The 27049-nt window shown below is 39.5% G+C and overlaps 1 protein-coding gene across 1 annotated transcript; it reads left to right on the top strand.

Moving 5' to 3' along the window:
• On the top strand, nt 1–26296 carry UBQLN1 (ubiquilin 1). Its single transcript, XM_060762141.2, has 11 exons — nt 1–485; nt 14670–14821; nt 16752–16864; nt 18828–19090; nt 20011–20169; nt 21431–21677; nt 21941–22083; nt 22826–22909; nt 23628–23743; nt 24028–24226; nt 25125–26296. The coding sequence occupies exons 1-11, from the start codon at nt 330–332 to the stop codon at nt 25278–25280; spliced, it is 1788 nt and encodes a 595-aa protein (XP_060618124.2). The 5' UTR covers nt 1–329; the 3' UTR covers nt 25281–26296.
• Nucleotides 26297–27049: the final 753 nt, after the last annotated feature.

Here is a 27049-nt window from a genome sequence, read left to right as displayed (position 1 = left end):
TGCGCGCCTGCGCCTCTCTCTCTCTTTCTCTCTTACCAACCCCGCTCCCCTTTTTTCTAGCAACTTCCCCGACCCCTGACGTCATCACCAGGCGCCGTAGTAGCCGAGCCGGACTGTTTCCGTTGAACTCTGGGAGAGAAAGCTGAGTCGCGCGTCGGGGTGTGCGCGAGGGAAGAGGAGGAGGAGGAGGAAGGGGGCCGAGGAGGGGAAGAAGAAGAAGGCGACGAAGAGGAGGAAGGGAGGGAGGGTCGGCGTTACCCGGCATTCTCCGCGCGGCCTGGCTTTAACGAGCGGAGGCGGCTTCTCCTCCGTCTGTCGGCCCGCGCGCCATGTCTGAGGGCGGCGAGAGCCCCCAGGGCCCCGGCGAGAGCCATCCCGCCCCTGCCGCCGCCGCCGCCACTGAGCCGCGGATCATTAAAGTCACCGTGAAGACCCCGAAGGAGAAGGAGGAATTCGCCGTGCCGGAGACCAGCAGCATCCGGCAGGTGAGAGGAGAGAGAGAGAGAGAGAGCCAGCTAAGGAGGGAGGGAGGGGCGTGGCTGGTGCCTCAGAGCGGAGTGTGTGCCTTGTGTGAAGGGGTATTTTGTGTGTGTGTGTGTGTGTGTATGGAACCGGCGACCATGTTCTCTCTCCCTTCCTCCTCGCGCCGCTGGCTTCCGCGCGGGGCCTTTGCCTCGTCACCGGCCTCCGAAGTGCTGACGCGGGAGGAGCAATTGCCTCATCAGAGAGAGGGAGGGAGGGAGGCCTCAATCTCTACACTGGGGAATGGACGCGGCTCGGCACCGCTTTCAACTCCCGGGGCTCCGTGCTGTGGACTCGTCCGAGTTGTGGTCGGGTGAGGCGCCCCACTCTGAGGCAGAGAAGGCTCCAACTCCCATGATCCCACAATGTGCGGCCTACTGTATTAATTTTAGTGTGTTGACCAGGCATGGGCTAACTTGAGCCCTCCAGGCGTTTTGGACCAATCCTAAAAGCCTCGGGCCTCTTCCTTTCCATTCCTAACAGCCTCAGACCCCTTCCTTTCCATTTCTAACAGCCCCAGACCCCTTCCTTTTCATTCCTAACAGCTTCAGACCCCTTCCTTTTCATTCCTAACAGCTTCAGACCCCTTCCTTTTCATTCCTAACAGCCTCAGACCCCTTCCTTTCCATTCCTAACAGCTTCAGACCCCTTCCTTTTCATTCCTAACAGCCTCAGACCCCTTCCTTTCCATTTCCAACAGCCTCAGACCCCTTCCTTTTCATTCCTAACAGCTTCAGTCCCCTTCCTTTCCATTCCTAACAGCCTCAAACCCCTTCCTTTCCATTCCTAACAGCTCCAGACCCCTTCCTTTTCATTCCTAAACAGCCTCAGACCCCATCCTTTCCATTCCTAACAGCCTCACACCCCTTCCTTTCCATTTCTTTATTTTAAAATAATTTTTATTTAGATCCCCCCCCCCCAAAAACACAAAGTTATGGTAAAAATATCAAAGAGCTTCAGATAGAGATATGTATATAAAAGTAGAAGTGTGGATTGGATTAGGAATAATAGTGTTTAAAGGGAAAAGAGAAAGGTTAAAGGTCGAGTAAAGTTAGGGCTGGGGGGGGAGGGGGTATGAAATCGTGAGTATGAAAGATGTAGAAATGGATAGAATAAAATAAATAAGAATGTAGATTTTCAGACTTCCCAGTATCTTCTATGAGGTTCTTTCCCTTTCCTTTCTTTTTTCTTTATTTTTTCTTTTCTTTTTCTCCCTTTCTTCGTTTTGTCCATTGCTTTCTTGTTTTTCTTAAATAAGTATTTTCACATTCCTTTTTGTTAAGTATGCTGTAACTTGTTTCCAGTCTGTCTTGTTCCTTGAAGTGCTATTTCTAACAACCTCGGGCCCTCCCTTTCCATTCCTAACAGCCTCGGACCCCTTCCTTTCCATTCCTAACAGCCACGAGCCACATCTTTTGCGTAATGGTGGAAGTTGAAGTCCAAAACTCCTGGAGGGCCCAAGTTGGCCCATACCTGATGTAGACAGAGGCACTCTCCTCCCTCTGTCGTTTTCACTTGGGTATGAATGAGTGGCACCAGGGTGACATTGTTCAAGGGAGCTACTCCCGAGTAAAAGCAGGGCCCATGAAAAAGCCTAAAGAGCATAATATTTATTATTTATTCAACTCATTTCTGCCCCACCTCTCTCACCCAAAGGGGACTCAAGGCGGCTTACAACTAAGGCAAAAAACCCCCAGCAATAACAATAAAACTTTAAAACACTTAAAAACAATTAACATTAAGCAATAATACACATAAAACAGCATACAAATTTTAAAAAGCATATAAAGTACATTGTTCTCTTCATACAAAGCCCTGCTCATAATCCTTAATCCAGACTGTGTTGAAACTGTAGAAACTTATTCTTCAAACGCTTGTGCGCAGAGCCAGGTCTTCAGCTTTTTTCATTTAATACTCTTCCAGGGCTTTTTTTGTTTTGTTTTGTTTTGTTTTTGGTGTTGGCATTCATTTGTTTTTATATAACATTCTAATTTGTGGATTTTGTCCAACAGTGAGCATGAAGAAATCGCTTACCTACTTTGTGCCTCCACTGATAGGCATTCGACTGCTCCACAGGCCCAGAAAGTTTGCTATAAAGGGGATTATTCTAGATCCCCCACCCCCATTTCCTTTATGTTTTAAAATGAGATAGCATTTGTAGAGCTAACGGGATGAAAAACACCTGGTGCTGGAATCGCAAAATGACCGCAAAGAAGGGTTGCCTTTGTCTAGAGGAGGACACAAAGGAGCCAGGCGGACAGGGAGAGAGACCAGCTAGCTTCAGTGGGAGGGTCGCCATGATTTCAAATCTGGCAGGCTTGGGATAGGTTGATCATCCCTTACCCCAAATGCTCCAACATCTACAGTTGTCCACAAGGGGGGCTGAGATGGCACACTTTTGCTTTCTGGTGATTCGGTGTACACAAACTTGGTTCATGCACCAAATTATGCAAAATATTATGTAAAAATTACTTTCAAGCTATGTGTTAGAAGATGTGCATGAAATATAAATGAGTTTTGTTTATAGATTTGGGTCTCATCTCCCAAGAAATCTCATTATGTACGTAAGTAATGTATAAAATTTATTCTAAGCTATGTGCTACAAAATGTATATAAAACACAAATGGGTTTTGTTTTTAAACAAAACCCATTTTGTTTCATTGTGTGTGTATGTATGTATGTATACATACACACACACACACACACAAATAAATGTAGATGCTCCAAAATCTGAAAAAACTCCCAAACACTTCTGGTTCCAAGCATTTTGGATAGCTACTACTAGCTAGTACTACTTTGAGCTGTCCTTTTATGCAGAGAAGATTTCTAGTCTTGATGGCTAAATAATGTTCTATTATCAGAGGCAATGACTACAAAGTAATGTGTTGATAAATAGAACGGCCTTGGGTTACTTTTTGTATGATGTGATTTTAATTGATTCTTAATGAGTTATGTTTAATTGTTTGGTTTTAATTGTAATTGTGTATTGATAGATCTATATTTGGCATAAAATTGCTGCCTGTTGTAAGGTCGCCTTGAGTCCCTCCGGGTTGAGCAAGGCAGGATACAAATATAGTAAACAATAATTTATATCAGTTCTTGCGATCAATGAGGGAGAATGCTGTACTCCTGTCTTGCTGGTCAGTTTCGTAAGACGCACCTGGTTTCTTGCGGTGAGAGGAGAATGCTGGATTCTATGTTCCTTTTCTGTTCTGAGAAAAGGAATAAAGTTGGGTGCAGATTTTTAAGGTATGATAATCTGACATACATATGTTGATGTGTGTGAGTTTAGGAAAGCCTCATCCATTCATGCATAGCTTACATGATATTTCCAATATGTAGGTACTTTCTTTGAGAGATCTTGGCCATGTTTGAAGAAACCAGCATACCTTACTTCCAAGTACAGGTTGAGCAGCAGGTTAAACATGTTTGGGACATAAATGCTTTGGATTTCAGATTTTTTTGGATTTTTGAATATTTGTATAGGCAATCCCCACGTAATGAACAAGATAGATTCTTTAGGTTTGTTCTTAGCTTGAGTTTGTATTTGAGTCTAAACAGATATATTTTTTTCAGCACAACTCCAGCTAAAAATAAATATTTTCAAGCTTTGCATCTCATAGGGAAGGATTAAATCCCCTGTGGTGTTTGTTTTGTTGTCTATGCCCCTGTTGAGAAGATTTCACATCACTTTCTGTCCCTGTGATAACTGAATTTTGAAAAATGTGGTGTGGTGTAGAAATAAGAACGGGTGATAAAGCTTCAGTGGATACACCTTTTCCCCATTGTAATTATTTCAGGTGTGGGGTAGATCTTTCTCACTTCTGCTGTCTCACCCTCATTCTTAACTATGAGTCATTTGTAAGTCGGGTGTTTGTAACTCGGGGACTGCCTGTATCTGCATATATGTATATGGTGATTATCTTGGAGATGGGAACCGTATTTAAACAAGAAATTAACCTTTACTTTATTTATACCTGATACATGGACCCTGGAGTCAATTTTATACATTTTAAAATAGTTTTGAGTGTGGACTAAAGTTTGTATACATTGAACCACCAGAAAGCAAAAGTGTCACCACTTCAGCCATCCATGTGGACAGTTTTGGTTTTAGGAATTCTGGAGAACGAATGCTTAACTTGGACATTATGCCCGTTGCATTATTGATACCTGTTATTTTGAAGGGGAGCCAATGTTGCATAGTGTTTTTGAGGCTTGGACTATGATTCTGGAGACTAGGGTTCAAGTGTACTCTGCCATGAGAAGGGGTTCTCATGATTATAGGCATGTCACGTTCTCTTAGCCCTGGAAAATGCTGTGATAGGGTCACCATATGTCAGAAATGACTTGAAGGCACACAGAAACATCAGAAAATATTTTGGAACACCAGTAATTTGTACCTAGAGTGTGCTGAGGTATACTTAATATTTGTTACATATATACAGTAATCATGTGTCTTCATGTTCTTCACTTGAATGTAGCATCTGCCGAGTCATCTCCACTTCTGCCTCAGTGCTGTGGATTCTTTTCTTCCACAGTCTTCCTTTGTATTTCCTTCTAGCTTCTGTGATTCCTGTAACCTGAGGACTAGGAACATGCAATTTATGTCACAATGATGCCTCCTAAACTATTTGAATAATAGGAATGACACCAGTCTTTTGGGGTTATTTAGTTCAGTTGAGTAAAAACACTGCAGTTTGTCAGCTTCTAGAAATGTGCACTTTAGAAAGACAGAGGTAGCTCTCTTTACTCTAGTTCTTTTTAAAACATTGCCATGTTATATCCCTGATAGGTAAAATTCTTACAAGTCTTTAAAAGAGAGCATGGGGGTTCCAGTTTTTTTTAATTGTTCATAATAATGGACTCTTAACAGGGATATACATGCATAATCCTTCTGTTCAGCTATTTCGGACCACAAGTATGCTTTGCATATTTAAAACATTTCAGGTGTATAGACTTGTAATTGCTTCTTTAATTAAGCTCAAACTAGTTCTGCATGAATCACAGTAGCATAATATGAGTGTTGTGTCCACTTTTAATCATCTCTTTGCATGTCCTATTTTCCTTGCAAGCATGAATCCTTCAGGTCTCAATAATAATGGCAGCCAGCTTGCAGTGAACTTTCTCTCCTGCATACTGGGATATATATCCCAGTTAGATGTTTCTTTGGGAATGGCATGCTTTGCTTGATTTCTCTCCCTTCTCGTTGTACATGTCTGCCTTCCAGCTACAATGCACAGCTGCTTGTCACAGTCACTTGTCAGAGAGGCACTGATTACTAGGTGAAGAGTGAGGAAGTTCATGAGGCAAAGAAACAGAATGTAATACTTGTGAGAAATCAGGAGAGAGTTCAGCTGTGATACAGCAGGGTTTTCAGTGAAATCTTGAGAAATATTTCTTCCAGGTTTTTGATTCCTGTAGATTTTGGTTGCTGCTACTGCTCTTAGAAATTTTAAAATTCTGCTTGCTATTGAACTAGGTCCAATGTGAATTATATTCAAAATAGAATATCTAGTGCTTCATTCTGTTCACTGCTGCATAGTTGTAAAACCATCATGCTTTTAACAGTTATTTAATTTGACATATAGCTAAGCTCTGTGTTTATTCTGTTATTTTGCTCCTTTTCTAGAATATATTTATTTGCTGGGGGGTGGGGTACCTCAAAATGAGCATTGGAAAGACAATTTGTTCCAAACGACTGTATATAAATCTGATTTGTTAATGTTTGTCTTTGATGTTCTTGGATTAAGCAATTTCTGGTCAAGTGAGCTCTTAGTTCAGTCACAATTGTAGGTACTGTATGTTAATGCCTCTTACATAAGGTTCGGAATCCCTTAAATTTTTATGCCACTGGGCTGTATTTGGATGAAGATGCCAATTTACCTTAAAAAAACCCAGTTCTTTGGAAGCTGTTTTTAATAGATTTTACCAGTAGATCAGAAAGGTCCTAGTCACCAATGTTCAAATAAGAAAATTACTTCTTATAGATTGTGTTGGAACATACTGTTACTACTACTTATATTTTCCCTTTGGAATGAAGTTTGAAACATTCATGTTTCAGGTGTTGGCTTCAACTCCTAAATGCCAAACTCAGCAGTCATTGTCTAGAGAAATGGACATACCTTCGTGACCGTATCTCTCTCTCCATGAACCAACCCGGGCCCTTTGATCTTCGGGGGAGGCCCTCCTCTTGCCCCTGCCAATATCACAGGCTCAACTTGTGGGTACAAGTCGAGTCTCTGTGGCTCCCCGACTCTGGAACTCATTACCTGGAGAGATCAGGAAAGCCCCTACACTAGAAACGTTTAAAAAGAACCTTAAAACCTGGCTCTTCCGCTGTGCCATTGGCGAGTTGGTGCACAACATGACAGTATTGCTCCCCTCAACACTTCTGTCACTGGAGTACACGCCCCCCCCCCCCCAAATGTGTGTCTTTATGAGATCGCTACAAATAGCTTGCTCTTATTTTCATCTCATTAGAGTTTTTAACTTTTTATCCTGTACATGTGGCCTGCCCACTGTTACTGCAACTGTGTTTTTTTTGTTTATTGTGATGTTATTTTGTTATTGTATTCATATTTTCTTTCCTTTTGATGATGTTGCTTGTTGTTCATTGTTTGGTTTTATTTTGATGTAATATGTTGTCCGGGCTTGGCCCCATGTAAGCCACTCCGAGTCCCCAGCGGGGAGATTGTGGCGGGGCATAAAGTTTATTATTATTATTATTATTATTATTATTATTATTATCCTCCTAAACTGTGGAGACACATATTAGAAAGCCTGATAACCATGAGGTCTAACTGCTGCAGTTGGAAAAATCAAGAGCTAAAATGAATCCATTCATCTTACTGTATAGTATAGCATATCTAATAACAAGCACTGCAGTTGTTGACAATGTTGTTTTTCCCTCCCCAGATTTCGTGATGTGATAGCATTGCATCTTGATTTGGGTGGAGCTTTTTGTTATAGTATGCTTTAGAGAAGTGTGGGGCAGGCTTCTCCTATTGATGCAACCATTCAACATTCAGGTTACATATGGACAAGAGTCCACTGTGCTTCTTGAAATCAGTGTCTTTTATAATATTGAGCAATGAATCCCCACATTTATCTTGTATTTGCTTTCAAAGGAGATAAAAAGGCTAACAGTTCTGTCCATTTAGATCAGATTTATTTATTTATTTACCACATTTATATACTACCCCTCTCAGCCCAGAGGCCACTTGGAGCGGTTCACAATTGGCAGCAATTTGATGCTTGAACAATTATAACAAATAAAACAATTATAAAATACTGTTAACAACATTAGCATACAATATAAGAATATAAAAAACCGTACAAAGCCTTAAAAACATTTCTTTGAGATCAGAAATGTAGTTTGTTACCTTTAACTAAGGTAAAGCACATCAAGCTTTCTTGTTTTTATTAAGAAACCAAAAAAGAAGGTAGGATTCTACTGTTCCTTCATGTTCTATAATTCAAACATCATTCACATTTGAACAACTATATGGAGTCATTTAAATATTAGATTAATCTTGTTATGGCTTATAAAGGTTAAAAGGTAAAAATACAAATAACTGCGTGAAACCAAAGATACTTCAAATGGATGTTTCCCCTCAGCACAATAATCAGTTCTACATTATTTTAGGCTAACTGTCCACATGTATGTAAGCTATTAATAAATAATATATATATAAATATATATAAATAATAATGCTCTGGCTAGAGCGAAGACAGAAGGGAGCAGAAGACACTTCCATCTTGTCTTTACTAATAATATAATATAGTATATTGTATATACATGTAATATTACTAATAATATTACAATATAATGGTATAGTGCAATATAGTAATATATACTGTTACTGTACTATGCTAATAATATAATATATTGTATGAAAATATATATTGTAAGCTGCTCTGAGTCCCCTCCAGGGTGAGAAGGGCGGCATATAAATGCCGTAAATAAATAAATAAAATAAATAAATATATAGCACATCTTTGGCCTTGAAGAAAAATAGCCAGCTCATGAATCTAAGACAAAAACCAGAACTATATCCTACCTTATTGCTTGAGAGCAATTGTTACACTCCAAAGGACTATTTCTTTTTGTCATTTTAGTGAATGACGGAGTTATTTACTCTTTTTGATGGTTTGACTACAGCATTTTATAGTAAAGCTGTCTTTCTAAAGAAGGTTCTAATTTGTTAGAAGCAAATTAAAAGGGAAAAGCATCATAAATGTTAGGAGCAGAATTCACATTTTAACTGTTCTTTTAGCCAGCAATGACTGTTGGTTACCTCTAACTAATACTGTCCTTCCTTTAGGACTTTCTGTTATTTGTAGACTTGCTGGGGAGGGTCTGTTTTGCCCTGATCAGTTTTGGAAAAGTTGATAAGTAGTAATGTTCTCATTGCTCCCCTGTAAACAGAGTCTGACTTGAAGGGAGGGACTGAGTTGACATTTCCCCAAATTTTCTGCATATTTAGGAGCATTGTCTCTCCCAAACCATTTGAAGTGAACCCAGTCTTAAAAGTTAAATCCTGGTGAACTTAAGGAAGGGAGAACTGAACTACCTCAAACTACATCAATGGGAAGAAATTGTGTCCTGAAAAATGGGTGGTTTCCGCTGATGACTGCATTTGTTTGTCTCTTGTTAACATTACAATATATCACTTACTATGTGGACAGCTTCTGTGTTGATAAGTCTTCCAACATTCAAGTCATATGAAGTCAATATATGTCAGTGTTACGTATTAAATAGGTCAAATGGCAACTATGTACTATTGAACTTGTGAGGCTTATGCCATTTGAAGTGCAACGACTTGCCTATCAAAGTGACTTTAAAATTATTAGAAAACTTTCATAAGTGGATGTTATGAAGTGAGACTTGGATTGTAAATTTCACTCTGTTACTACAAGTATTAATTTATATCACACCATTGAAATATAACCGGATTTACTTAAGTCTAATGTGCCAGTGCATCTAATGTGCACCTCATTTTTTAAAACCCTGAAACCAAAAAAAAATATTTGCTAGCAAATGTAATGTGCAACAGCAAAAAGTGCACTCTTTGTAATTTGGTCAAAAAAGGTACAAAAAAGGTTGCTGCATGCATGCAATTCCTTCTTTTAAAGCAAAAGTATTAGAAGGCTAAAGCTTTCAGCAATTGAAAAAAACAACAACAACCTTGGGGTGCCTCTATGATGTAGAATGAATCCACTTTAACTGCCCTGGCTCAATGTTTGTGGAGTCAAGGGAGTTGTAGTTTCATGGGGGCTGCCAAAGAATGCTGATGTGTCACCAAACTGCAAATCCAAGGATTGCATAGCATTGAGCCATGGCAATTAAATTAGAGATGCCATCCGTCAAATAGGAGCACCAGATGCTTCTGAAATAGCTTCTCCTTTTGCTTTCACTTAGCAGTAAAATTACTATATAAAGAAATCTTAATGTTCACTCCAATTTTGGGAAGGTAATTTAACCAAGAAAGGTGAGAATTAGATTTTAGTAAATATGGTATAGTGGAAGTGGAACATTTTTAGTTCCTTTTCATTTCAGTCACAACAGTAAGACTACATTACAAAAGCTGGTAAATAGGAAACAAAACTGCTGACTTTCTGGCTGCTGTACTTTCTACTCAGTTTTCCTCAGATCATTTTGCTTTGACTTCCTTGTGATTATAGAGAATGTATTTCCTTCTTGTAAACCCTTGCACTCTGATTTTAGCCAGATCTTTTTGTATAGATAAGGTAGGTGTCTCTGTGTTAAAAAATAATCAAAATGTATTTTTAGGGCATCCATAAAGCCACTTACTCCAATTCAGGATGTGGATCAAAGAGATCTGGTTCGCTCAAGAGTGCCCACAAAAGCATTTTGGAAACCGACTGCAAGCTCCCACGGAGTCCATAAACCGCCACTGATCTGAACTTATCCAAACCCAGGAATATTTTTTTTTCTCGGCTCCTCCAAATGCGCTGGAGGAGCCAAGAGGAAAAAAAAAACACTCCTGGGTTTGGATAGCTTTCTGCAGGAGAAGCTCACCAAAACTTCACTTTATGGTTTCTTAGTGTGTTATTCAAACATGGCAGCCCTCCTCTGGTTTTCTTCTCCCCCAACAAATCAAGAATGAAACCTAATAAGAATGCTGAGTTCTTTTGCTGATTTATTGGGAGAGAAACAACTCAGAGGGCTCTTCATCCTTATTTGGTTCATAGGTTAAGCAAAGCTCTGTGTTTTCTTAAGTCCCACCTTCCTAGTGGAAGGAGGGCTGATTGGTAAGAGGGCATCAGCATGCTGCTCATAACTGATAAAGTATGATTCCTCCAAATCCCTAGCTTATCATGTCATCCAAATTGGGTCACTAGATCTGTAAACATTTATAAAGCTACATTTTTCAAAACACTTATATATGTGTTGAAAATACTAGGAATGAGTGCCAAATAGGGCTGTCTTGTAATCTCGAGAAATGGTTTACTGAAGGTTTCTTGTCACAGTACTTTGAGTAAGGTTCTTGCCTTCTGTATAATGTTTTGCTTCCTTGTGAGTGAGGCACCTCACTAACTGCTAATCTGCAGCCTGTTCTCTGCTCTTTGACATTTTGCTTTGCTAGATAATTAATGTTTGAAGGGCTGTGGTAAAGTAAGGCAAGTATATCTTTAGACATGTGCAATTCATCCTTTAGAATTCCTTATTACCTCAATTGTCTTACTTCAATTTCCCGGCCCTAAAAATCCTTTGTTTTCTATCCATTCCTTTATACTTGTATCCTTTCTTGGGTAGAGTGATGGGCAATGTGTGGCCTTCCTGCTATTGTATTGCCCCTGCCAGAAGCAGTGAATGACATAGCAAATGGGAAGGGATGATAAGAGTTATTGTTTATGAACATCTGGAGGACCATGCAGTACCCACTTGTGCTCTGGAAAGTGGTAGTGATAAAGCATGTTTCCCTTGGGGCAAAGTGAGAGGCAAAATTCTTAATACTGGCTGTGCCTAACTTCTGATTCCCCTCCCCATTAAGTGTCTGACCTTTGTTGACAGGAATGTGTTTGAGCAGACTGGCAACTTCATACCACCATTGAGGCTAGAGTGGAAGTCAGTCTATTCACTCTCCTGGACTCTTTTATAGTCGGAATAGCAGCAGTGTGCAATTTCTGACTACTCCAGTAATATAAAGAAAATCTTACCTGGTGCCTGTAGGAGTTTTTGGTATGCTAGATTTCCCATTGCAGAATTGCAGAAATCTAGAGGGAGCAACAACATGACCTTTTGCAACCTTATGGTCAAAGCTCAGAATTTAGGCAATGGTTCTGGGTTGCTCCAGAAGTACTAGAACACTGTATGGTATTGTAAGGTTGATCCAGCTATGTTGCCTGTTAGCTTTGCAGAAAGAAAAGAAAGTAGTGAAGATACCACTCTACTACCAATAGTTTGCTTCTATACATGAGAAAGCAACACTCATCTTTGGGTAGAGAAGCCTAGTGAGAAGGGTAACAAAGGTGTAGCTTAGGCATGTGAAAACTCTGATCCTACAATCCCAGCCAGTTAGGAATTGTGGGAGTTGAAGTCCAAAATACCTGGAGGGCTAAAGTTTGTCCGTGCCTGTTATAGCTGGAAAGACAGCCAGTGCCCAGATGAGTTCAAACACACCAACAGAAAAAGGAAATGATAAATCCTTGTAGGTAGGAGGAGTTTGCAAAACAGACTTTATCCTGCTTTTCTGAGGCTGCTGTGGAAGACAACCCATTCCTATTATGAAAGGGCTCCTTTTGTAGAGGATCCTCCATGCGGGAGCACTCCCTTTGTCACAATCCATAGTGGCCAGTGTGTGCATTGACCAGGTTCAATCACTTATGTTGCACTTACAATTTCAGGATCAGAGCATAGTTTTTTAAAAGTCTATTTTTTCATACCATAACAGGGAGTTTGTGATGATTCCTGCTTTAAAATGAATGCTTATTGAGGAGAGCTGGAGAAAGTGTAAGACTAAAGAAAAGAGTTTCCATAAGCAACTAGTTGGCACAGCTTGCTTATGCAATCTCAACAGTAAAAAAAACAGTGTTTGGTTAATGCATGATGCAATGATGACATACGGACCTAATAGAGTGATACATCTTAAACATTTACTAGAGTTAAATTTTAATGTTCTTTTTATTTACTCTGCTCTGTAAAATGAGATGTTTGGGTCAGCAGAGGTTTTGGCTGTTTTCCTAGCAGCTAAATAGTTGGTGGCTTTTACACCTACTGCTAATTTCTTTGGCACACAGCCTGCTTCCAGACTGATGACTCCCAAGAGCTATTGTGTCACTATTAGAACTATGTCATAGAACTAACGTTATTTTTTTCTTTACTTTCCAATTGCACTATTGGATCTGATAGTATAAACAGAGAAGGCACAAAACACACAGGAGAGCCATTTGTTTTAAAAAAAACTTGTGTTACAACACCTGTCCAGTTATTTCAGAAACATTTGAAAGGTCTTTTAAGGCACCTGATCAACACTGTTTTTGTTCTTGAAACAAAAGCAACCAGAAAGACTAGAAAAGGCAGCATGTTTTGTTACATAGGTTTCTAAATTGTGCTAAAATGCATCTTCATTGACAAGCACTTGCATTACCCTGTCAGTAACTTTTATTGAAACACATCAGCAGAAAAACATGTCAGTGCAGTGAAAAGTTCATTTCCCAGCTTGCTGAGGGGTTAATATCCCCTATCTGCTGGAAAAGAACGTATCACAGGTAAGACCAATATTCCCTTTACTAAAAGGTTTGTTAAATTGTCGAGAAAGATAACAAGAAAGGTGTACTAAAGGAAATGTGTGATAATATCTATGCCTGCCCAACATGTCTCAACACATTTTAAAAGATGGGTCAGTAGAGCTGAAGTAAGCAGAGACTGAAGCACTCATCACTCTTTCTGCATAACTTGGATTCTTTGCCATCTGGAAAAATTGAATAAGCACTGGAAAAAATAGAAGAGAACCACAGTTTGATGTCATATAATTGCCACATACAGAGGGTGTGGCTGTTCAAGAGTAGAAGTAACCACTGTGTCAGTGAACTCTTTAGATGTTTCTACACACTTCAGTGTTCGATGTGGTATGCTAAGCACTTAGCAGACCCAATATACATCCTAACAGCTGATAAACTAGCTGGGATTTCTGGGAGTTGTAGGCTAAAAACATCTGGGGACCCCAGGTTGAGAACCACTGATCTATACCTTGCAATAGGTGACATACTTTACTTTTGCTATTTTACAAAGCTTGGTTGCACATGGGCACATGAAATGTTTTGGTCTGCTGAAGTTCTGTGCTCTCTCCCAAGTATTGTGGGTAAGAGTGAACTGTCCCTGTATCAAAATTTAGGAATGCACCTAGTCTTGCAATGACAATGACCTAAATGTATGGCTAACATAGAGCTTTAGTTTCAGATTCTGATTTTTTTTTTAATAGAATGCTAGAAGTTAGTTGTATGGAGATGTTCATGCCAGTTGATCATTGTTTTCTCTGACGTCATCCTAGCTAAAAACAAGGTGCAATTTATATAAACTATGGGTGCCTTTCCAGTTTATAGAGGAATATGTTGCTTCCTTTATTAATCAAGGCCCCTTCTACACGGCCATGCAAAATCCAGATTATCTGATTTGAACTGGATTACATGGCAGTATAGGCTCATATAATCCAGTTCAAAGCAGATAATGTGGATTATCTGCTTTGATAATCTGGATTATATGGCAGTGTAAAAGTGGCCTGAGTGACATGTTATAAAGATTGAACTAGGTGGACCAAAAATCACAAAGAACCTTCCTTATTTAATAACTCCTTTATTTTTGTTTTTAATTTTCAATACTATAGTGTCATAGACAGTATACAGGCAGTCCAAATGATTCATAATAAAGAACAATTGTGAGGTAACAGGAAGTGAGAGAAATCTAACCTCCGGAAGGGAAATTCATTCCTGAAAAAGTTATCATGGGGAAAAGGTGTCTCCACTAAAGCTTTATTACTAATCCTTGTGTCCAAAATCTATTCTGACCAGTTACTTAATTTTGGATTATTTTCAAAATTGTGTGCTTAAAATAAAACTTTTATACTATTACTTAGGAATTAACAAATTAACTGCATAAACAACATTTTCAAACTTTCTTTTAGTTTAAGGAAGAAATCTCCAAGCGTTTTAAGGCTCACACAGACCAGCTTGTATTGATATTTGCTGGAAAAATTTTAAAAGATCAAGATACATTGACTCAGCATGGAATCCATGACGGACTTACTGTTCATCTTGTCATCAAAACGCAAAACAGGTAGGCTGACTGGTATGATTGCCTGTTTATTATGCATGATTATTTTCATCTGTAATAGTCTTAGTCAAACCAAATTGGGTCAACATAGTGCATAATTTAAAATGTGGCTTACATTGTCAGTACTGGACTTGTACAAAAAAACAAGAACTCACCCTCTTTTAAAGTACAGGTGTTTTTCTTGTCTTAGTAATATGGCATATATCATCACAGAACTCAGTTTTGTTCATCAAGAAGGCATTTGTGTTCTTTTCACAAAAAAATCTTTTTGTGAAAATAGTCTTTCAGGTGACATTTAGATCTAAAGCGAATGTTGGGCAAGTGCATTTATGGGAAATCAGTGAACCAAGTAATTAAATGTTTAGAACTTTGATATTGGACTAGCAAGGTTTGTCCTGAGAATCAGTTACCCAAACAATGAATTATTTGACTACAATTTAAAAGTTTGCTGCTAAAAAGAGTGACTGCAAGACAGACTATCTTATAAATTTATTATGCTCTAGGAAATAGAAGGTAACCAAACTTTCTTCTGGAAAAATCTTCTTATTTCTACTGTTTCAAAAAAACCATCTGGCTTTTTAGTGTCCTCATCGCTAATAAAATAAAGTGGGGGAAAAAATCAAAAGTCTTGGAAGCATGCCATCCTGTGTTCATTTTTATAAAGCTTTGCTTATTCTACATTAGAAGTGAACTGCAGGAGTAAAAATCCTTAGATTTCTAAGTAGGTTGAGAAGAATAGCATTCTAAGTAGGTTGGAAAGACAGCAGTATTTTCTTGCTATTGCATCACGTTATGGCATTTCCAGCACTTGTAATACTCTTTTGTTGAACAGTAGATTAGGTTTAGAGTATGACAACTGAGTAGAAGGCTATACAGCAATAGAGTACTGTGATATTATAGCATTATCTTGGTCCTCTACTCCGAACTCAAGAACGGAAAACGGAATGTTGGAGGACAGGAAATGAGATTTAAAGATGGGCTCAAAGCCAACCTTAAAAACTCTGGCATAGACACTGAGAACTGGGAAGCCCTGGCCCTTGACCGCTCCAGCTGGAGGTCAGCTGTGACCAGCAGTGCTGCAGAATTTGAGGAGGCACTAGTGGAGGGCGAAAAAGAGAAACGTGCCAAGAGGAAGGCGCGTCAAGCCAACCCCGACCGAGACCGCCTTCCACCTGGAAACCAATGCCCTCACTGCGGAAGAAGATGCAGAGCAAGAATAGGGCTCCACAGCCACATACTGACCCACAAGAATATTGGAAGACAATCATCCTCGGAAAGCAAGGGATCGCCTAACTAACTAATCTTGGTCCATCACAGTGGAATAATAACTTGTTTTCTCTGATCTTAAAACTCCCACATATGAAAATTGTATTAGAGCAAGAAAGGGAGAGGTTTAACTTAACAATTACTGAATGTTATTTCCCTGATTCTGAGACACACTTTACCCCATAAAATGGGCTGCACCTTAGAATTGTGGTGGCTTTTTATATATGTAAATAAATATTTTTTTCCTCTTCTGATGGTATTGAAATTAGTGTGCATCTTACAGTTAATGACGTCTTTGAATCAAGAGAAATACAGTATATTAAATCAGTTTACAGATGCTTGCACATTAGGAAAACTGTGATCATGGTTGAATTGGTTCCAGATTTCCTGTGCCAGCATAGGCTTAACAATTGTGAAAGTGTAGGTGTGATTGTGTCATTATATAAGCATCTATTCAGTCCTGTACTACTGGCACTTGGATCTCCTCACATATTTGACAGGGCAACTTATCCAGTTAAAGTTGAAGTACATTTTGGTGCTCTTGCTTTCATTTTTGTGGCAAGTGTAACTAACTACTAGAGGATGAATTCCTGATGTGTATTTCTAAAAGATAATTGTAAATTAGCTTACTCATCTGCATCTTAATGTGTGTACTGTTTTTTAATAGATCACATGATAATTCTGCCCAGCAATCAAGCACTGCAGGGAGTACTGCTACAACAACAACATCTACCAGTAGTACATCTACAAATTCAACAAACACCAGCCCTTTTGGCTTGGGTAAGGCTTCTTGCCACTGGAAAGTTTATCTGGAAACTTTTTTCCTGATATTTTTCAAAAGGTTAAGACCTACATCTTGGCACCTGTTTGTCTTAGTTTATATGCATTATATTTTGGTATATTTTATAAGAGCATTGTTTCTTTCTAATTTGTAAGTATGAAATTGAACAGAGCTTCATCTTACTGTATGCAGTAAGAAACTGTAGAGGTCTGGTGTACCACTCATCACTGTTCTTTTAGAGAATGATGGGAGTATTTCCTGATTAAGCTCTGATTCAGTTTCATGGTACTGTGTTAGGTACTGCATGATTATTCCCCTTATACAGGCATTCTTAAAGAAATAAACATGCAAAAAAAGGGATGCTAGTTCTGTCACCTGCATCAGTAATGCCATCATCCATTACAACTATCTGAAGAAGAGACTGTTGGACACATTGACATTATACGTAATTTAAACCTTTGTTTTTGTGGAGGACTTGTATGGATACACAAGGGCTGCTTTCATGCAGTCATTTAATCCGGATCGGATTGTGGATTTAAAAGATCCAGTGTTTGCGAGAATTGTCTCCACAGGAATGACAGAAGAACAGGGAAAGATGAAAGACAGTTTACACACCCACCTGATCTCTTAAATCCATACTCTGGTCTGGATTAAATGCCTCCTTAAAAACCCAGAAGTTTACTTTTGCTTTCCCCCTTACCTTTTGGGAAAAAGCTTCACCAGTGATTGTGTTAGCATCTCCTGACGGAAAGGCATGAGCTTCAGCAAACCCTGCCAAGAGGGGGAGGCTTCCTTTTCCTTCCTTGGTTAGGCAGTCTTATTGTTCCTATGTTTTCCCAACTGCTATTTACACTTATATTCCATTTTCCAAATTGCCCTTTCCTGAACCTCTTCTTCAGAATCAGGATATTTGGTGAGTCTTTTTCACTCAGGAAGAACATGTAGATGTTAAATAGGAACTTGTAGAGAAGAAAGGAGCTGTACTTCAGGACCCCCTGGAAGCCTTGTCCATTTTTGAGCCTTGATCAGACATAGACTGTAAACCCTCAATCAAAGGTTTTTTAAAAAATGAGCAATTTGCATATGATTTGCATATGATTTTGGGGAAAATTGTTTGACAGTTGCAGCTTCTGTTGTAGAAGAAATCTCGAGTTTTCTTACTGTTCAATGTATTTCTGGAATTAGGCACAGCCTTGAGATGTGGCCTCTTGTGGAAAAAGCTTTTAAGTATTGAAGGTCTAAGGTACAAAAAAAACCTGTTCATAAGGATTAATACAGTTTTTAGTTGGATGGCAGCCAGTGGATAAATCCAATTGTTAGCCCCAACTAGAGTGAGATCTACCAAATCCATAGTTTTAAAAATGTTTTAATAAATTTTCATTGGTTGCGTGTGGATGTTTTGGTTGGGTTTCTTCATATATTTTGGATTGAACTGTGATACAAGAGAAGAAAACAAATGATGGCACCATGTTCGTGTTAGTCTATTAAGACATAGTTTATTAAACTGTTATTAAAGGCATCCAGAAAGTTGCTCTGTTGGGTGTCTTTATATGTGACTACCTAAATCTTAGTGTCATCTGCTACGATAAAGAAAGGAAACTTCATTGTGAAACTCTTTTCCCACTGCAGTCTTTGAATTAGCTCTGGTTAAACTATTTTGTAAATAACATATTTAGGAGAAGAGTATTACTAAAATATTGAGAGAGGATGGTCACAGTGCTATCTGGGCTGGTCTTCAGCATGTTTATTAGAGTGAGAGCTTGTGTTAGAAATGATTGGATATCACTTGAATTTGATTTGGGAGATACACCTTTTAAAGGTCTTGGTGTGATCAGTTGTTATTATAGGAAAGCCTGGACATGTTTAGTTGTCTTGCACTAAAAAAAACCCCTCCACACCCAAATGGAAACTGATCTAGAAGCATACTGAAAATAGTAATCCTCTTCTCATTGTTCCCCAAAGGTGGCCTTGGAGGACTTGCAAGTTTGAGTAGCCTTGGCCTGAATACCTCAAACTTCTCAGAATTACAGAGTCAAATGCAGAGACAGCTCATGTCTAATCCAGAGATGATGGTTCAAATTATGGAAAATCCCTTCGTTCAAAGTATGCTTTCAAATCCAGATCTAATGAGACAATTAATTATGGCTAACCCTCAGATGCAGCAGTTGATACAGCGAAATCCAGAGATCAGTCATATGCTTAATAATCCAGATATAATGAGACAGGTAAGTCATTGGTTTAAAACAGCATCATTTCCGCATCTTCTAATCAAATTCCTAAACTTAGTGTTTTTTCAAACAATCTTCTACCTTGTTTCATACATTGTACTTAACTTGCCTTGTTTTTACCACGTGACTATATGAATATATGAAGCAGCCCTAAGTCAAGCCATTGATCACCTCTCACAAAGTTATTGTGAGCTCCAACAATTTTCCCAAGTTCTCAAAGAGAAGCCTTTTCTATGTGTACTGAGATTTTGTAAGTGGAGATCCCATGCACTGAATTTGGGTTTTTCTTGACACATGCTCTCAACCAACATCCATTATATTGACTGCAATCAGATAATTGTCCCAGGTGTCATAAGGTTTCTGAGATATTGGCCAAGTGCTGTGGCAGCCATACCTTTTTCTCTTTTCGACTTTGATTGTAATTTATTTTGGTATATTAGGCAACATTAAGTCGGCCTTCCATGTCCAGATGTAGTAAGGAATTATGACTTAATACAACTAAGAGAGAGGGATGTGGCTGCAGTGTTCTTGTACATAGGACTGTTGTCTAAATACAACTACTATGTCTAAATACAACTACTATGCAAAAAATTGCAACTGTCAAGTATCTACTAGTGGATTCAGTTGTCCCCGTCCCCCCTCGTAATGTAAAGTGTAGGTATTGAGGATCCAAAGATCTATGCAGTTAGTTCAGTTCATTCAAGGATGTTTAGGACTTGAATGAACCCATGGAGAATGAGCAACTCTGCATGGAATAATGCTTTTGCAACAGACAAGCCTTTCAGAAAGGGAGAGTATATTAAAGTTACAAAAAATTAGTCCGTTCTATGTTGTGTGGCTTTGAGGACACCCAAAGTAGTTGTCTGGTGACTTTTCAAGAGAGCTATACTTTTAATAATGACTTGTTAACTTCTCAGACTTTAGAGCTTGCTAGAAATCCTGCAATGATGCAAGAAATGATGAGAAACCAAGACCGTGCCTTGAGCAACCTTGAAAGTATACCTGGTGGCTATAATGCTTTGCGACGCATGTACACGGACATACAGGAGCCAATGCTGAATGCCGCCCAGGAGCAGGTGAGTGTTGGTTTTAGCAGTTCTGAAGAAATATCTAGAGTGGTAAAACTTACATTTGGTATCACAAGGTACACACTTGTGTTAGTGCCAGAACAAAATTATGTTGTGTTAGCATCCTGCAGCATCCTGCTTGTGCTAGCTTGAACCAATATAATGCAATGGGAGAACTGTCACAACTTTGGTGTCCTCAGCATCAGATCTACTTTAGTTCTAAGAGAATATATATGTATATATAATGTTGAATTGGATTGTTAAGTTTGTTCCATGATGCAGTCATCGCTGTTGAGTATAACATGATACTTTAAAAACCCATTCCCCTAAATTCTTTAAAAATGATGGGGCATCTTGCTTAATATTTTGGTTATAGATGCCTACTTTTCTACTGAGATACATCTTTTGACTATATAAAGGTGGGCACTTCACTTAAGCCACACTTGCAAGAGAGAAAACTTAATGAGAGGCAGAAATATGGCTTTCACTAGATAGAGGAGTCTGAGCAAAAGGAGTAAGTGCTGTTTGTCTCTACTGTGGTTTGGATTCTTAATCTTGACCAGTGGTTCCCAAACATTTTTGGTCATAGAACTCTTCAGAAGACATGTTCCCCTAACTTTATTCCTGGTTTTTCTAGGTTTTGTGACCCACAACGTTTTTCCTTCTTTCATTTGCTCCTATTGTTTGAATGTTTTGTAAAACATAGTAGGTTTGGAATTAATGAGAAAATATGGAGCAAGTATGAGATTACCCTGAACTGAAAAAGGGAGAAGTTGTATGCTAGCATTTTTTTAAAAAAAGAACCTTTGGGATGTTGCAGGAAAAGCCAAGAGTTCTCTGGTATGTGCAGGAAGAACTCTCAGAACTTCCATGCACTTTCCCTGGTGAGGTTGTGCAGGTCTGAGATGCCAGACTGTGATAACGTTACTTCTGTTGGCGAGTAGATGTTTGGAAATAATCTGCACTCTCCCTTCCTTTATATTAGAGGCAATCAGTAGGTGGTCTCATGGTCTTTCTGTGTGGTTAAAATCCATTTTAAATTAGATTTTGAAGATTTTTCGTGGAACCCTTTCCATGCTCAGATTTCTCAGAACACAGTTTGGGAACCACTGATCTTGACTATTAGCACTGCAGAATTTGGAGAGCGACACGTTGGTGGGGACTTTCTTCAGTGCCATCATGAAAATTTAAAGTACATCTTAGCCACGGCTTTAACACATTTTTTTAAAGTAGAAGTTGCTGTTTATTGATGAACATTTTTCTTCTATAGTTTGGAGGCAATCCATTTGCTTCACTAGTCAGCAATTCAACATCAGGTGGGGACAGCCAGCCGTCACGCACAGAAAACCGAGACCCTCTGCCAAACCCTTGGGCTCCTCAGTCCGGCACACAGAGCTCCCCGGGCAGCGGAAGCAACAGTGGTGACAACACCAGCGGAGGCTCCAATGCTGGGAGTAGCACCACGACAAGCACAGGGCAGAGCACAACAGCACCAAACCTGGGACCTGGCCTAGGATGTAAGTTCACGGTGCAGAGGTGGTCCTTAAGGAAGCAGACATTACTTCTCTTTTCCCTTTGGACTTGAACTAATTCGTATTTGTGGATTCAGTACATTTTTAAAGACATGTTACTCACTAAAATCAGTATGGTCACTAGGCCTTGTTTTCCTTCTGTTCTTGAATTGAATGTCTGCATCATTGTTGATAGTGACATAGTACTAATCCATGACCTGTGGTGCCAGATTGCTGAATTGCTGACACTTGGCTCTTACTCTTTAAAGCTGGAATGTTCAGCACACCTGGAATGCAAAGCTTGATGCAGCAAATAACAGAAAACCCACAGTTGATGCAGAACATGTTGTCTGCCCCCTACATGAGAAGCATGATGCAGTCATTGAGCCAGAACCCTGATCTTGCTGCACAGGTGAGTCCGGAAGTCCATCCTGAATTGGGATGCCAAGCTGCTTCTCTGAGCACCTGGTGAAGTCAGAAAAATTTTCTCTGTTTTGAATTGTACAAAGTCTAATGACCTGTAACTTGTTTGTTCTGTTGCTTCCAGTTTTGGTTTTGTTTTTAGCCTGTTCTTGCTTGCTGCCCTTTCCAATATTTCTATTTCATCTCTGCCTACAGAGATAATCTCTGCTTATATCCTGCTTTTCTCAACTCTGAAGGGGACTCAGGACAACCTTACAAAGGCAACATTATTATTATTATTATTATTATTAATAATAATAATAATAATAATAAACCTTTATTTGTACCCCGCTAAAAAATCCTACTGTAGTTCTGGTTGGAATCAGCACCCTCCTCATGCTTGGTCTGTTATGGGCTCCGGAGTTCACATTGTAAAGCAGGCAGAAGGAGGTTTTCTGATCTGGACCAGCAGGAGCAATTATTTAAAGTCATCACAAGTTCATATCAGAACGAGATCTACTTTGTCACTTCTCCGTCTCCCATCATGATACTTTAGGTTGTTAGAAATATGTATTGGGCAAAACTGCATTAATGACATCCAAACAGTCTGGCCCCAATAATTGCTTTGTCTAGATTTCTTCTATAGGTATTTGGTTTTTTGGAAATAATTTATGAAGATGACATGGCCTCCAGTTATTTTAGAAATGTTCTGCAGCTCTGTAGTGAAAAAATGTGTACTTCCTTTTTGGTAGATGATGCTGAATAATCCTTTGTTTGCTGGGAATCCTCAGCTCCAAGAACAAATGAGACAACAAATTCCAACTTTCATTCAGCAAGTAAGCCAAAATAACAATATTGTCACAGAACATCACTTCCTTTGTCTAAAAGTTCAGTGAGTCATTCACCTGGAGACTGATCTGTCACCAAAGAAAATAGTTGGATTCATTTATCTGAATCATCCTATTATTAACTCCACAAAACATTTCCAGAACATCTATATCATTTATACCAGTGATTCCCAAAGTGGGCGTTACCGCCCCCTGGTGGGTGCTGCAGCAATCCGGGGGAGGGGTGTTAATGGCCACAGGTGCATTTGGGGGCGATGAATAACTGCAAGGGGGCAGTGAAAGCATAAAAGAAAGAAGAGAAGATTTAGAAAAAATGATGTCCAGGGGGTAGGCCAAATAAGTTTGGGAACAACTGATTTATACAATTGGTTGCTTTTTCTGTCCTGTCCAGCCATCGTATATGTTTTAGCCCACAGCTCTATATCATTGTGGAAGCTACATTATTAGCATGGATTTGCAGGCACACATACACATTCAAGATGGGTGCATTGACCCTGAAAACCATGCAGAAAGCTTATGTCTTGAAAAAGCCACAAACTTCTAGAATTGGGGAGGCTTTTTATGTTCCCTCAAATTTCAATTTGTTTTATGTGTAGCATTGAAGGGAAATTTTGGTAGACAAAAGGAATAAAGTTTCAAGTGATCCTAAATTAATCCTTTCAGTGTGTACAAGTTTGACACATCATGGCTTTCTTTCTCTTGGTAGATGCAAAATCCAGACACGCTCTCTGCCATGTCGAACCCCAGGGCTATGCAAGCTTTGCTACAGATTCAGCAAGGTTTACAGACTCTAGCAACAGAAGCGCCAGGACTTATACCTGGGTAAGAAATTGGCAATTTATTGTAGTTGGATCATAAATCATGAAACTGTCGCAGAGACTATGAACGTTTGATCGGCTGCCATATGTATTAATTCAGATGACTAAAAAGTGGTAGGGTGTTTCTTGTAATGTGTCCTTTCTGAGTGGTCTTTATTTCTGTTACACGCACAGTTCTTAATTAATGGGGGGTTTTTTGTTTGTTTTTGTTTTTGGAGAACCAAGACAAGGTTCTTCATGTATTTACTGCCATGTAATTCACCTTAACCTTTTCCCTCTTTTCTATAGATTCAATGCTGGTTTAGCAGGTTTGGGAAATTCTGGTTTAGGAAGTGCTGGATTGGGGAGCACCAGCATTCCTACTGGAACCACAGCACCCACTTCCGTCCCAAGTGAAAATGCAACTCCAGCATCAGGAACTGGTGAAACTGGACAGCAGCAATTTGTTCAACAGATGTTGCAAGCACTTGCTGGGGCAAATGCTCAGGTACAATAAAATAACTGATTGCTCTATGCTTTGGTTGATCTCCAGTGGTTCCATTCCATCATGGAAAAGCTCAAAACCAATGTCCAGTGTCAAAAGAAAAATCTTTTCTCAAATTATTGTCCTGTGTAGTGTGACCTTTTCCTGGGAAGAGGTCCAAAGTATGCTAGGTCTTTGACTACTTTCTGGAAGCGACTGATCCCTATTTCGTGAGATGAAGTTATTGTTTTTTCTTTCTAGCAAATCAGTTTCTAAATTTAAAATATAAAGGCAAAATTGAAGGCCTTCAGCTAAACACTTTAACTCTAGGAAGAATACAGCCTCAATAATAACAACCATCATCCGCAGATGGGTGACCAGGTTTTATCTGACCTTCAACTGTACAATTAGTTACTCTTTCCATATACTCAGAATAGAGGAAGCTGTCTTCAGTCTTCAGTCTTCCTACCTTTGTAATAGGAACCCCCAGTGGCACAATTGGTTAAACCCTTGTGCCGGCAGGATTGCTGACCGACAGGCCAAAGGATGGAATCTAGGGAGAGCAGGTTGAGCGCTCTCCATCAGCTCCAGCCCCCCATGTGGGGACATGAAAGAAGCGCCCCACAAGGATGGTAAAACATCAAAACATCCAGGCGTTCCCTGAGCAATGTCCTTGCAGACAGTTCTCTCACACCAGAAGCAACTTGCAGTTTCTCAAGCTGCTCCTGACACGGGGAAAAAATCTTCATAATCACTGTCTTGTTGAGGCCATGGCTTGAGAACAGGCATTCTTAAGTTTAGAAAAATAATAGAGTATTATTTTCAAGAAGTAGAAAGATTGAAAAGAACACCTTTTTCTCGTTTTTTTTTTTTTTTTGTCCATGGGCATAGGTGTATAACATAGATTACGTTTTGTCTTTAGCAACTACAAAACCCAGAGGTCCGATTTCAGCAGCAACTGGAGCAGCTCAGTGCAATGGGCTTCTTGAACCGCGAAGCAAACCTACAAGCTCTAATAGCAACAGGAGGTGATATCAATGCAGCCATTGAAAGGCTACTGGGTTCCCAACCATCATAGCAACATTTCTGAAACTTGAAAAATGTAATTTATTTTTGATAACAGCTCTTAAATCTTTAAAATACCAGCTTTATTTCATTCTGACTCTTGGGAATTGTCTTGTTCTAACTAAACCCAGTCTGATGCATTAAGGTGGAGTGCGGTAGTTTTCTTCGAACAGTGGGAATCAATGCTTTTCACTTGGTTGTTGCATGCATCAAACACTTCTTCATTCTGCATTTATTGTGATTCTTTTTTAAAGGAAATCTGCTTCCGCAGTTGGGTGACCAGGTTTTATCTGACCTTCAACTGTCCAATTTAGTTGCTTCTTAAACATTAGCCTTCGATAGTAATTTATGTAGAATACAAATTAAAGAGGATACTAATTGAAGCTATGATTTGTGGGTACATATTGCTTATTGTGACTTGGCATGTCTCTCTTGCTAGCGAAATGCTGTAAGATTTATACCACTTGATTTAGCTCCTATTCTTGCTCTTTTATCTCAAGTATATACACATGGAAGCAGTTTATTTTCCAAGCAACTTTTTCATGGCAGAATAATAAAACATCTCAAAAACAGAATAAATGAAATATAAAACAACTCCAGTGTAGTAGAATCTTACAGCATCTTTAGTAAGCATCTCTTAGCAGAAGTGCTTTGGCAAATTCTTTTAAAATACTAGGATTGCTGATCTGATCTAATCTTGACAACTGTACAGAAACCTGCATTGTAACATTGTTTCAATATTCACAAGGATTGATTGTAAATTACCTTCATCTTTGTGCCGATTCAGAAAGCCCAGACGTTTGCTCTAAAACTGCTTTTGCCTCAAAGCTCTTCAAGCTTTATCCCTTTGAGATTCTGACTTGCATTATGATTTGTAATTGGGCGCATATTTTCACTGACACTGTCATGTGATACTCTAATTACTTTTAACCACCATGTAAAAATACTGTATATCTTTTGGGTTTTTATTGGTAGTTATTTCTCTTGTGCACAGGTAATAAATGAATTAAACTTCTTTGTGAGCAACTAGCTTCAAACTCTTTCTGTGCTGATGAATAAAATCAACAAAGCTCATTCCATTTTTCCTACCAGTCACGGACAAACCAATGTGCGCCGTGGGATTGTACAAGAGGGGAAGGAATTGAGAATTGCTGCTCTTGGAAAACCTTCAGAAGCATTTATCCAATAAACGCAAAGCAAATACAAGCAGTCCCCGAGTTACAAACACCCGACTTACAAACTACTCATCATTAACACATGTACTAAGTTTGGGCGTGTATGTATGTGTGTATATGTATATGTGTATACATATACTGGTTAGATATAGGTCCCATCTCCAAGAGATGTCACTGTGCAAATGCCAAGATTCCGATATACAGTGGTCCCTCACTTATCGCAGGTGTTACGTCCCTGGACCACCTGCGATAAGTGAAATTCCGCAATGTAGGGACGTTCCCTCACCTTCCCCCCTCGCCCTCCTTACCATCTTCTTCCTCCTCCTCTTCGCCACATGTGGCCCAAGCGGCAGCAAGAGGCCCCAGCCGGCAAAGAGGAGGAGGAAGAAGACGATAAGGAGGGCGAGGGGGCGACTCTTCTTTCCTCATCATCCTCCTTACCATCTTCTTCCTCCTCCTCCTCTTCGCTGCCTGGGCCTCTTGCCGCGACGCCGCATGGGGCCCAAGCAGTGAGGAGGAGGAGGAAGATGGTAAGGAGGGCAAAGGGGGCAGCTCTTCTTCCAAACAGCTCACAGTAACAACAGGAAGTGAGAGAAAACTACCCCTC

Source organism: Anolis sagrei, chromosome 2 (assembly GCF_037176765.1).
Source record: "Anolis sagrei isolate rAnoSag1 chromosome 2, rAnoSag1.mat, whole genome shotgun sequence".
Lineage (NCBI taxonomy): Eukaryota > Metazoa > Chordata > Lepidosauria > Squamata > Dactyloidae > Anolis > Anolis sagrei.
The sequence above is the reverse complement of the archived record's forward strand: the minus strand, read 5'-3'. Positions and strand labels throughout refer to the sequence as shown.